The 12,785-nt window shown below is 63.2% G+C and overlaps 1 protein-coding gene across 1 annotated transcript in view; it reads right to left on the reverse strand.

The window, feature by feature from the left end:
• ADAMTS13 (ADAM metallopeptidase with thrombospondin type 1 motif 13) overlaps positions 1–12,785 on the reverse strand; it is a 32,321-nt gene that overhangs the window by 2,070 nt on the left and 17,466 nt on the right. The window contains exons 16-27 of the mRNA XM_068983255.1: positions 12,542–12,723; positions 10,467–10,602; positions 10,254–10,383; positions 9,536–9,718; positions 8,456–8,630; positions 7,732–7,852; positions 6,174–6,303; positions 4,960–5,142; positions 2,722–2,926; positions 1,672–1,978; positions 1,042–1,188; positions 543–719 (exon numbers count right to left, since the gene is read on the reverse strand). Coding sequence (XP_068839356.1) covers positions 543–719; positions 1,042–1,188; positions 1,672–1,978; positions 2,722–2,926; positions 4,960–5,142; positions 6,174–6,303; positions 7,732–7,852; positions 8,456–8,630; positions 9,536–9,718; positions 10,254–10,383; positions 10,467–10,602; positions 12,542–12,723 — 2,076 coding nt within the window. The remainder of the gene's footprint in view (positions 1–542; positions 720–1,041; positions 1,189–1,671; positions 1,979–2,721; positions 2,927–4,959; positions 5,143–6,173; positions 6,304–7,731; positions 7,853–8,455; positions 8,631–9,535; positions 9,719–10,253; positions 10,384–10,466; positions 10,603–12,541; positions 12,724–12,785) is intronic.

Consider the following 12,785-nt stretch of genomic DNA (forward strand, 5'->3'; position numbering starts at 1 on the left):
AAGCTACGGTTTTTCCAGTAATCATGTACGGATGTGAGTTGGATCATAAAGAAAGCTGAGTGCCGAAGAATTGATGCTTTTGAACTGTGGTGCTGGAGAAGACTCTTGAGAGTCCCTTGGACTACAAGGAGATCAAACCAGTGAATCCTAAAGGAAATAAACCCTGAATATTCATAGGAAGGACTGATGCTGAAGCTGAAGCTCCAATACTCTGGCCACCTGATGCAAAGAGCAGGCTCATGAGAAAAGACCCTGATGCTGGGAAAGACTGAGGGCAGGAGGAGGAGGGGGCAACAGAGGATGAGATGGTTGGATGGCATCACTGACTCAATGGACATGAGTTTTGAGCAAACTCAGGGAAATAGTGAAGGACAGGGAAGCCTGGCGTGCTGCAGTCCGTGGGGTCTCAGAGAGTGGGACACACGGAGAAACTGAACAACAACAGCAGCTCAGTCCTCCGTCTGCCCCGCCCACCAGTCCATCAGTACTGGCTCCGCTGGCAGGTTCTGGGCGGGTGGGGAGGCTCCGTTGCCTCGCGGTACCTCGGTGGAAGGCTCCCGGGGCAGGCTGGCTTGAATACCGCAGCAGCACTCCGCCTCCGGGCCGCACAAGACGCTGCCTCACCAGCAGCGTGTTGGCTTGGGAGCTGAAAGCCATGCCGGCCGGCTTCCCGCACATCTTCCTCCACACGAGCCTGCCCCAAAGCAGCAGCATCTCCCCTGGGGAAGGGGCAGTGCAGTGAAGACCCAGCACCCCAAGTCCAGTAGCAGCCCAGTGGCCTGGCGCAGACTCAGCTGAGTTCAGGTCCCGACATGCCCATGCAACACTAAGGAACTCCATGTATAACTTAATCTCTTCTAACCTCAGTTTCCTCATCTGTGAAATGGGGACAACCACACCCCAGTCCTCAGCTGGCTGTAGTGATTACACGTGGGGAGGCACTTGGAGCATGCTCCCAGGCATGGGGCACCCTCGAGTGACCCTCACTGGCACCCCCAGACCCCGGCACTGGCAGCAGCTGCTCCTGTGGTCCAGACATACCAGCACTGCAGTTGAAAGAACCCTCCAGGACCCGGAGGGTCACCACTTCACCCAGGGGCCGCCCGATGGCCACCGCACAGTCCGGCCGCGTCGTGCCTCGCATGTCGATGATTCCCTTTGGCTCAAGGTGCTGCCGGCCACAGACACCTAGCCAGCGAGCAGCAGGAGGGCAGGTGAGCAGCGCTCCCAGGCGGGGCGTCCCCCGCAGGGCAGGGCCAGGGGAGGAGCCTGGGAGCTGGGGTGGCTCATGTCCTCCCAGGCCCCACCGGAAGCCTTCTCGGGTGGGAAGGGGGCTGCGTGGGCCAGCGTATCACCACCCCAGGCACAGAGCCATGCCTGCTGCGCCAGTGGGTCACACGGGTAGGGCTTTTGACTCTTCTCAACCTTCGGGTCCCTCTCCCCGATGATAGTAAAAGTGAGCTTGCACTTTCCCAGTGAGGCAGAGGGCCCAGCCTCCCAAGCCTACCCCTCCAGTTCAGCTGCGCTCAGCCCAGGGTCCAGAGTCCTGCAGTCACAGGTCCACCCCCCTGAGAGGCCCCCATGAGGAGCGCAGTCTGACTCTCCACGGTGAAGATGCCTTTGCCCCCCCTCCTGCAGCACCCCCACACAGAAAGAAGGAATCAAACTAACTGGTCTCCACTGGGCTTTCCTGGGGCCTGGGCAGGCGTCCTTGAGCTGGGGAGAGGAGGTGGGTGTGGGGCTGGGGCCACTCCGGGGACGCAGCTGTGGCAGCTGTGGTCTGGCCTGGAGCAGTGGCTTCCTCGTGGGGCGCCGGGCTGGCCGTCCCCTGCCCCGCACAGGGCCCGGCCTGGCAGCCCCGCACGGTCACCGGCTTGGGAAGGTGCTGGCAGAAGTCGGCGGGCACAGGCACCCGGGCCCGGGGCCCTAGGCAGGCGTCATGCCGATGCTGGATGCCCTCCCCACAGGAGACGGAGCACTGCCAGGGAAGAGGGACAGAGTGAGGCTGACCCTGCCGGGGCAAGACAAGCACAGTGGTTGACCAGAGGCCAGGCAGGATCCAATATAATCTCTGCCCAACGCAGGAGGAGAGCATATGTGCCCATTCTCCAGATGATAAGACTGAGGCTCAGAGAAGTCACCCTGCAAGGGTCACAGAGAGAGGAGTAGCATGGATTCAAACCCGAGTCTCTCCCTGTCGCCCTCCAGGCCTCGCTGTCTCCAGGCCCCAGAGTGGGGACCCGTGGCTTCCTCCTCCTGCCCTCCATCACTCACTGCAGCGCAGCGTCCACCCTGCCTGCCCGCCCCGCGCCACCTCTTCCAAGTGACCATCTCTCCACCCTGGATGCCCAGGCTCCTCCTGACGCTGGCGGCCGTGTGCTCCGCCTCTTCTCCCCTCCGCGCTGTGAGTGAGCCCCTCCAGGGGGAGGGACCCAGCCCTGTCTACCTTCGTCTCTCCAGGGCTTTGCAAGGTGCTGGGCACAGGATGGCAGCTGCTCTCCTTCCGGAGTTATCAGCCCTTCATCTTCCGACGTCTCCAGACCTCGGGGCCTCTGAAGGCCTACCTGTCCCCTGATACCTCTAGGTCTTCCATCCCTCGGTGTCCTAACAGGCCTGGCTCTCCCCCTCCTTTCAGGAGATCATAACCCCCTGCCCAAGGTCCCCATGCGTGAGGACCCTCGGCTGACACACTGGCCGGCCAGCCCCAGCTGCAGCGCTTACCTGTGTCCAGGCACTGACGTGCCACCGGTAGGCGCAGTCGGCGATGATGCAAGGGATGCTGGTCTGTGGCCGCACGAGACCCCCGCAGGCTGCCCTGTCCACCTCCGTGTCCTGGCCGCGGTCCAGCCGCACACAGGCCACCGAGCGAGTGGCCGTGCCAAGCCCACAGCTGGCCGAGCACGGGCCGAGAGACGTGACTTTCCACCTGCAGCAAGAGAAGACCCCAGGGAGAGGTTCGACTCCCCCAGAGGTGGCACTGCCCAGGGGGGCTTCTTGGACGGCCAGCCAGGACCAGTTCCGAGGCCCCCGGGGGGGTCCAGCAGCACAGTCCCTGGGCCCCTCCTGGCTGATCACGGGCTGAGTGGCACGGGGGAAGCTCTGCAGGAAAGAGAGCTCTGTTTCCTTAAGAAGGTCCCCTTTGTCACAGAACACCTGTGGCACCAGCTGCTGGCTGGGTCAAGAACAGGGACGGGGCAGCCGTGCCCTGGGATGATGGACAGCTGATCTCCGTCCCCATCATTCACTCCTGCACATGGTGATTTATCATCTTTCAGCAAATGATGACGACTGGTACATTCAGAGCCAGGGCTGAAGCCAGGCAGGCTGCCCTGGGGCCTGGAGTCCTAATCACTACACTAGGCTGCCCCAGCCCCAAGACCTGAGATGCCCCCTCCCAACCGCGTGCCTCCTGCGGGCTTGGCGCTGTTCCAGGTGCCGAGATACGGCCGGGAACCAGACCAAGACCTCCCCACCCGCCTTGGAGCACACACAGGTCTCCACCTCGTGACGTTTGGGGCCGGATAGGTCTTTGTCACGGGGCCATCTGAACAGTGAAGGGTGTGTGTAGGGGCACCCCCGGCCTCCACCCACTAGATGCCAGCAGCAGGTCGCCCCACCCCCACCTGCGTTGTGACAGTGTCTCGGGGGGGACCCCCTGCCTCCCTGTGATGGCACTTCGAGCAGAGCCAGGGGAGGGATTTCTGAGGAGACACATACAAGAGCAGCAGGAAGGCAGGTGCACAAGCATCGCCTGGAATGTTCCAGAACATCACGGAGGCCAGGGTGGCCACAGGGACATTCCAGGGGTGAGTGGAGCTCCTGTGTGCACGAAATTCCCATTTTAAAAATCCCACATCATCTCAAATATGATGCACAAAAATAAATGGAGTGCATGTTTTAGCGTGAGCGAGGAAATCAAGGGACACAGGTATGGACAGCAAACGGATCATAAAGGTACAGCGATTAAAACACTTTGACTTGGGGGTGGCGGTAGGTGGGGTATAAACCAACAGAGTCTGGTAGGAAGCCTCACACAGGTCCGACACAGGAGAAGTCAGGCGCAATGAAGGAGGCACCTCGCAGGGGCCGGGGGGGTGCAGCCAAGGCTGCCGCTAGCCGTGGTTCGGAAAAACGTTTTGCTGCCCTACTTCGCACGCGTGCTAAGTTGCTTCAGTCGCGTCCGGCTCTTTGTGACCCTACAGACTATGGCCCTCCAAGTTCCTCTGTCCATGGGATTCTCCAGGTGAGAATACTGGAATGGGTTGCCATGCCCTCCTCCAGGACATCTTCCAAGCCCCAGGATCGAGCCTGAGTCTCATGTCTTCTGCGTTGGCAGGCGGGCTCTTTACCACTAGCACCACCCGGGAAGCCCCCTACTTTGCAACAGACCCCAGATAAATCACAGATGAGTTTAAAGGTTTCAGCGTAAGTGAAGCCGTCCTGCGGTAGCATACTTCTTTAAAACCATGGAGACAGACAGAGGAAACAGATACGGAAGCATCTATGAAACCTGGTGGTGGGACGCGGGTGACTTGCATTCTTTTCTGGACGTTTCTGAGTGACACACAGGAGCACTGCATTATCTAAAGTGCAAAGTTGCCAAGAGAAGCCACGGGGACACTGGGAGCTTCCCCACCAGGCTCCCACCCGTCTCTGGACGCCCCTGGCGGGACCCACGCTGTCCCCGTGGCCTCGAGCGGTGCTGAGCCCCAGGTGGACAGCTCTCGGGCTCTGCTCAGATGCTGCCTCCTCCACCGGGAAGCCCCCAGCCCCACCCCCGTTAGAACCGACAGCGACTGAGTTTGCTGGAATGACCCCGGATGCAGCCTGCCAGGAGGGGGGTGGGGGTCCTATTTCCGGTGCCCCTGAGACGCCCGCCCCGTAACCCCCACGGCCCGGCCCCACGTCAGCACTCGGCAGGCGCTCAGGCTGCCCGCTGCCCAGGCTGGGGCTGCTGACCTGGGCGGGCAGGGCTCCGGGCTGCAGGCCTCCTGCTGCTCTGGGCGGGGCAGCCCCTGGCACTGGGTGTCCGGCAGGATCTCCTCGTCCATGTCCTCCCCGTGGGCCCGGGCACAGTACAGGATCCTCTGCGCCACCCCTCCTCCACAGCTCAGGCTGCAGGCCGCCAGCTTGTACCGCCACCTGGGGCAAACAGGAGTCAGGGGGCGCCCCGGGGGAGCGCGGCTTTCCCTCACGTCCACCCCAGACCGGAAAGGGCCTGGGAAAGGTTCTCTCTCCGGGGAGCCGCTTTTACGTCTCTTCCGGGAGGAGCAGCGCAGGAGACAGAGAACATTCAGAAGACCCCGCTTTGCAGAAGGGGAAGTTGAGGGCAGAAGCGTCCAGGAAAGCAATGGGGAAGGGGCCGGGCACCCAAGGGGCCCTGCAGTGACATCGGTCTCCAATAGGAATCCCAGCCCCACCATCACCCGGACCCGCCCCGCCAGGACTCCCAACCTTCTTCCCCACTGTGTTTCCACGTCACACCAACACCGTCCGTCAAATTATACGTATACACACAGACATATATATATATCTTCCCATCAATCTTTGTCATGCGTCCCCCCGCCCCCAGTCCCCGGCGTCTGCTCCGTGAGCACGGGGCTGCCTGACTGTCTTGTTAGCCGTGGTGTCCCCTTGTGACAGCTCAGCAGCTGGGCATAGCAGGTGCCCAGTAAAGAGCAAGTAACGAAAAACGAGCCACCAACTGCATGTGCCCACAGCATTCCAAGCCCTGTGTGATAAAGCCCCCACCCCCCAGTCTTCTGTGCACCAGTATGACCCCCTCCTGCGGGTGAGGACGCCAAGGCTTAGGAGCTAATGGGAGCACCCTGCAAGGATGCTCGCCTAGGACTACCTGCCTCCTTAGGGAGGGGCCCACCTGGCAGGGCAGGGCTCCGGGCTGCAGTCCTCCAGGGGCCTAGGCCGGGGCATGGGCCAGCACTTGGAGTGAGGCAGGGAGACGAGGCGGCCTTGGTCCATCCTCACACAGCGAACAGCCAGTGGCACCTGCCCGCCTCCACAGGTCACTGGGCACGGTGCCAAGGCTCGGGTCTCCCACCTGCAGGGAGGGAAGGCCAGCGCTCCGTAGGGAGCCGCAGCCAGGCTGGAGTGCCTTCCTCCTGGGGGCACCCAGACTGCTGCCCCTCTGCACGCCCTCCCTCCCTCAGACTCACCTGGCCGGGCACGGGGCAGCCTGGCAGGCCTCCCGCCGGCTCCCGGGCTTGCTTGCCAGGTCACACAGCTCTTCCCGTACGGGTGTCCTGAGGGCAGGGTCCATGCACACGAAATGCAGCTCTGCCAGGCCTGTGGGGAGGAAGGAGGAACCCCGCACCCTGAGAAGGGGTTCAGCGAGGACTGTGGGGGCCCCAATCTCTGGACAGCTGTAGCAGATGAGGCCTCCCTGGATTTGAGTCCCGGCTTCCCTCAGAGCTCAGTTGGTAAAAAATCTGCCTGCAATGTAGGAGACCCCAGTTTGATCCCTGGGTTGGGAAGATCCCCTGGAGAAGGGATAGGCTACCCACGCCAGTATTCTTGTGCTTCCCTTGTGGTTCAGCTGGTAAAGAATCCACCTGCAATGCAGGAGACCTGGGTTCAATTCCTGGGTTGGGAAGATCCTCTGGAGAAAGGAAAGGCTACCCACTCCAGTATTCTGCCTGGAGAATTCCATGGACTGTATAGTCCATGGGGTCGCAGAGGGTCGGACACGACTGAGCGACTTTCACTTTCTGCCACTTACCAGCTGTGTGACCTTGGACAAGTGACTTAACCTCTCTGAACCTCAGTTTTTTCATCTAATGGTGCCTGACTTGGAGGGATATTTATCAAGATTTTTCCAGGAGACTAGACAGTGCTTGACGGGCTTCCCAGGTGGCTCAGTGGTAAAGAACCTGCCTGCTAGTGCAGGAGTCACAAGAGACACGGGTTCGTTCCCTGGGTCAGGAAGATCCCAGGGAGAAGGAAACGGCCACCCACTCCAGGATTCTTAACCTGGGAAATTCCATGGACAGCGGAGCCTGGTGGGCTACAGTCCATGGGGTCACAAAGGTTGGACTTGACGGAGCAACTGAGTATGCACGCACACACAGAAAGTGCTTGGCACATAGTAGGCACTCAAAAATGGTGGCTGCTCTTTTTTATTGAGGGGCATTATAAGAGTTGTTACATTAAAACCTCTTACTGTGTCTACCGCCAAGATGTTATTAGGGCCATGTCCTTGAATCTCTCCTTTAGGAGTATCCACAAAAGAAATCTCTGGCCTCAATTCTAAACATGCTAGGGTTTAGCTGAGCAAGTGATTAGGGTTTTAGGTTAGTTAGTTAGTTAGTTATTTCCAGCCTTGCCTCGCAGCTTGCCAGATCTTAGTTCCCTGACCAGGGATTGAACTCGGGCCACGGCAGTGAGTCCTATTCACTGGCCCACCAGGGAATTCCCAGGGTTTTTAGTTTAAAACACTCTGTATCTTAACATTAATTTTTGCTTCTCTGGATTGGCTGCCAGAAAGCTCAGACCTAAGCTTGGGGCCCGCCTTAGACCTTAAGAATATGCTCTTGGGTCCCAGCACGGCTGGGTTTTATGATCACTTCCTACCTTCCAGCCAATCAACGGGCACGTTCACGTGGTTGCTGTGCTTGGCTGGCCCCAGTCTCCTTGCTTATAAGGTCATGTCTTTGTGTATGCCACCTCAAACGCTATTCTCGAGTTAGCCGACCCTCAGGAGTACCAGGGCCTCACCTTGACCGCAGGAGGCAGAGCACGGCCCTGCCAGGGGTGTCCACACGTGCGTGGCGAGCGCCTCCAGCCTGGGGCCACCGGTTGGGGACGCAGCCTCCCGCCCCGGGGACCGCACGTCCAGCTGCAGGGGCCAGGAACCGAGCAGGTGGGTCTGGGCCTCCCACCTCCAGACCCCCGGGCACCTGGCCCTCCACTCCCACCCAGCGCACCCCTTCAGGAGAGAACAGAAGTGGTCACCAGCACCCAAAGGCCACCCACCCATGGCTGCTTTCCCGGGAAGCTGGCTTCCTGGCCCCGGGGGTGCCTTCACGCCCCACCCTGGCCTCTGCCCCAGAATGAGCAGTCACTGTGGGGCAGGCAGCGCTGGGCCTTGGGAGCCAGATTAGCAGGCACACCTGGCCCTGAAGTCCCCCCCCCCCCCCCACCGCAGCCCAAGGGAGCTGGGGGCACTGTCCGGCATGCCTGTCTGAAAGCAGCGCCTCCCAGCTTGAGCCCATGGACGCTGGCGGGAGCCTGGCAGCAAAATGCCATCATCCTATCAGGCTCTGGATGTTTCAGGCTGCTCGCCAGTGGGGAGGGGGCGTCCCAGCACCCTGAGCTCTGCGTCGAAGTCTGCCCTCTGCCCAGGTGCCTCCCGGCGACAGCAGCCCTGCATGAGGGCAGTCTTCCAGCTCTGGCCAGGAAGCCAGCGTCACCAGAGTTCCCCTTCTCCCAGGGCGCTCACCTGGTCCCAGCTGGGAGGGCATGCCACCTCGACACAGGGCTCCAGGGCAGGCGGCTTCTCGTCTGCAGAGCAGGGCCCAGCAGTGGCCGACAGCCCCGTGCCATCTGCCCCTGGCATACACGTCGTGTTCTGCACGGCCGGGTCTGCTCCACAGGCCGAGCACGCGTCTGTCTCCCTGAGGACGGGACACGACAGCCATCAGGCCCTGCCTCTGCCTTCGGGCGGTTGTGCAAGCCAGCTCCTGGCACAGAGGCGGTGAACCTGCTCCCCAGTCTCCAAGAGCCCAGAAAGGGTTCCTCACAAAGAGGCAAGGCCAGGGGCCTTTCCCTGAAGCCTGGCTGAATGGCTGCGGGCCTCTGCTCAGCACCCAGGGTGCAGAGACCAGCCCTGACCCTCCCGCCTTCCAGAGGCAAAGGCGGGTCCCCAACCAGAAAACAGCGAGGCTCTGCGCAACCTAAACCCAGCGGTGCTGGGAGGCACGTGCCAGGTGCAGGCGGCTCGCCGGCTCAGGGACAGCAAACGTGTCTCCTGTGCCGGCCCTGAGAGCTGGAGGCGGCCTGGAGCGCCGTGTGGAGAGGACCCCAGGGCAGGCTCAGCCCTCACCAGGAGAGGGCAGTGACTGCTATGTCTGCCGCCGTCACACGGTGTGCGGGGGAGGGGGGTGCCCAGAGCCACCCGCCCACCACCAGCAGCCTAGGCCACCCCACCCCCGCTGCCCAGGTGACAAATCTGGGACCCAGAGAGGGAGGGGACTGGCTCCGGTCCCCCAGACGGCTAGCGGCAAATCAGCCTGATAAGTCTCCGTCAGCTGGAACGCTACGGGGTGGACGACGGCAATGACAAAGTGCCGTCTGTGGCTGGACATCTGTGGGTTTGCTCGGTCCTCACGAGTTCGAAAAAAGTTCAAAGAGAGGGGACTGGCCAGTCCAGGGCCTCTTGGGTGGGAGGGTAGAGGGGCCCGGCCAGAGGCCTCGGGAAGAGGGGACACCCCGAAACGGAAGGGCTCAGTGCAGGGACAAGCCCCGCCGGGAGGCTCTGCCTGGATCTGGCCTTGGTGGGCCCTGCCCACCCCGTGCTCACCTCTGGGGGCAGGGCTGGGAATTGCAGGTGTCCACGGCCGCCGGCTGCGGGGCCAGCGCTCGGCACCGTGAGCGGGCAGCGGTCCTCAGCAGGCCGCCCTGAGCCTCCACGCAGCGCACCTCCCGCTCCCGCAGGCCACCCCCACACGAGGCGCTGCAGGGGCCGAAGTCTCCAGCCGCCCAGCTGAGGAGAGGAGCAGGGCATCGCGCAGATCCATCTGTGACACGTTAGATCACTTCCCTGGCCGGGGCGGGGCCCAGGGTCCCTTCAGGGACCTAGACGCTGTGTGGGGGCCGCCGCCCAGCCCTCCAGCTCTCCAGGTGTCCCCGAGCCGCACCTGAGCCTGAGGGCGTCTGTTTGAAAGCGCCAGCGGCTGGCTGCCCCCGCCCCGCACCCGACAAGGACCGCCTCGTCCCTAGCATCATGCTCCCCCCGGGCTGTGGTCCCTCCCCAAGCCAACGCCACAACCCTTGCAGGCAGGGCGGTCCTCTCCGTGTGGTGGGCGCCTGAGCTCAGAGAGGGAGCGAGCTGCCCATAGACGGGGGCAGCAGGTCACACTAGGCTGACCAGCCACTCGGGTCTGCCCGAGTCTCGGTGTCCGCACCTGCCACCCGGGGACACTGCCAGGGCCAACCAAGGACTCGCCTGGGCCCTGCCGGCTGTGCTACGAGGGCCCCTGAGCCACCCCCACCCCCGGGGGGCCACAGCCAGCACTCACTGCGGGGGGCAGGGCTCGAGGGTGCAGGCCTCTGACCACGCCGCTGGGGGCCGGCTCCCGGCACAGCGGGCAGCCTCCACCCACTTGCTCCTGGACTGGTCCCAACAGCTGTAGGTCACCTGGCGCAGCCCTGGAGGGAACAGAGGGGCTGGGCCATCTCCACGGGGCGGGCGGCACGCTGGGCTTCCAGGTGAGCCCCACCCCGGGCCCCACCTGCCCCGCAGCTCACGGAACAGGGCCCCCGCAATGGGGCCCACGCCCAGGCCCGTCGCTGCTCGGGCTGGAAGTAGGTGAAGGTGATGTCGGGGCGGGCGGGGCTGCCGTACTCCTCGCCGTAGCGCCTGTAAACCTGCCGGCAGAGCGGGGGCTGTCACGGCCGCCTCCTTCAGGAAGCCTTCTGCCCTGCCTTCCTCCCTCTGTGTTCTTTCACTCAGCAAGCCGCCACTGATGCTGAGCCCACCCCACACGTAGCGGCCAGGACACTGCCCCCGGCTCCGGGAGCTCATGGTGGCTGGGGGAGGGTGGGCTGCAGGCAGGTTCAGCGACGGGTGTGCACAGGGGGCCAGGGAGCACACAGAAGGGCCCCCGAGGAGGCTGAGCAGGGTAGACAGCTGGAGGAGGCCGCGGAAGGGGTGAGAAGCCCACAGCTCTGGCTTCTGCAGCACAAGTGAGGCCCCAGGAAGGGCAGGAACCGGCTGCATGTGGGGCTCTGGAGGGGGCCTGGCAGTCTGGGCTTGGCCCTGAGGACACAGGGGGTTAAGGAAGAGGGCCCAGCAGGGAGGCTGGGCTTGTCTGTACTGCAGAAAGGTCCCTGGGTCCCGGGAGGAGCCAGCCTGGAGGGCAGAGGTCCCAGCCCCCGCCCCCACCCGTCACAGCCCTCTGCTAACGTGCGGGTTCTCGGCACACACACCACCCCCCACCGTCACCAGCAGATCCCGGGTCAGAGGCCCTGAACAGGACCTGGGAATCTGTGTTTCTATCTGCGCTGCAAAGGACGCCAACAGAACTGCTCGACAGTCAGCATTTGGAAGGAGGCTCCTTGGGGGTGGGGAGGGGACTGAGCTAGCTAGGCCACATGTGGAGCCAGGGAGGGGGTTAACCGCTCCCCAGGGGCTCGCTCTGGCCTGGCCTTCTGGGGGAGCCCCGCTGTCTCCCCAGCTGTGGGAGCAGGAGTGGGCTGCTAGACCAAGTCAAGGGCCGTCAAGACTCGGACCACCCCCAGAGGTTCTCTGGGGCTATTTCACAGCCTCCACTGCTTTCTGTCCAGCCCTCTAAGCACCTTTCTCAGCAAAGCACACACAGGGCCGCTCGCAGGCCAGGTCCCAGCGGGAAGGACCCGTGCAGACACAGCCTGGGCTCCATCTGCCCCAGAGAGACAGCAAGACCCACATCCACGCTGAGCTGCCCCAGGTGGCCAGCACTGCCTGGCGCACAGCACGTCCCCTCCCCGGGGCCCGCCCATGACCCCAGGATTGCAACCCGTGTGCACGGCGGGGCGGGGGTGGGGGGGGGGCAGTGCCAACGCTCTGCCGAGCGCGTATTGTGCCATATCTTGGAAAAAATAAAAGATGAATCTTCACAATCACTTTATCTCAGTGTGCTTAGCTTCGTTTCGCAGACGGGGGAAACCGAGGCTCGGAGAAGTAAAGCGTCTGCCCCAAGTTTCTGTGGAGCCAGGACTGAATGCTAGGCTGAGCCCCTACCGGGCTCTTGACCCCTGTGTCACCCTGCTCCTCCATCTTGGGCTGACTCTGCTCCTCCTGTTGGGACGACAGACTCCACAGGGGCCTCTAACCCCGGGCGTTGGCACGGCCTCCCCCTCTGTCTAGAGGCCCACGGCCTCCGTGGGCGGGTCTGACACAGCCCAATCCCCACTGCACCTGCACAGGGGACCCCCAACAGCTCCCCAGGCCCCCAGGAGGAATCCCAAGCCCCTCACACGGCCAGCAAGGGCCCTCAAGGTCTGCCCAGGCCTCTGGCAGCCTCGTCACCGGAGGCCCCCTTCCTTCCCGCCCCTGAGCGCCCCTCCACTGCAGGCCCTGGTTCCCCAAGACTCTCCCCTCCCTGCTAGCCCACAGCCTCAGCTCGCCCTCCCGGACCTCAGCTGCAAGGCCCCTTCCCGGGAAGCCCCCGGCCCCTCTGCAGGGCTCTCCCTCTGAGCCGCTCTCAGGACTCCAGGGGCTCCGGTGGGCTCTGAGTGGGACCCCAGCCCCCCAGCAGCCGCGGAAGGAGCGGGTGTGGCTCTGAGCCGATGGACAGGCCGACCCCGGCGGGGGCCGTGCGGTCACCTGGATCTCCATGTCGTCCCGGGTGGGGCCCTGGATGCGGATCTCCTCCCGACGGGGCAGCTGATCCTCGCTCAGGGTCACTCTGTACTCCACGCGGTTGTCCTCCAGGAGGGAGGGGTAGCTGGTGCTGGCAGAGATGCTCCCGTTTCCGGCCACGACGTAGCGGCCACGCACCCTCACTGCTGTGGGCGAGGTGCCATCAGCACCGCAGGGCCCCCCACCCTGGGAGCCAGAACCGCCCCCT

This window comes from Capricornis sumatraensis, chromosome 1 (assembly GCF_032405125.1).
Source record: "Capricornis sumatraensis isolate serow.1 chromosome 1, serow.2, whole genome shotgun sequence".
In the NCBI taxonomy this organism is placed as follows: Eukaryota; Metazoa; Chordata; class Mammalia; order Artiodactyla; family Bovidae; genus Capricornis; species Capricornis sumatraensis.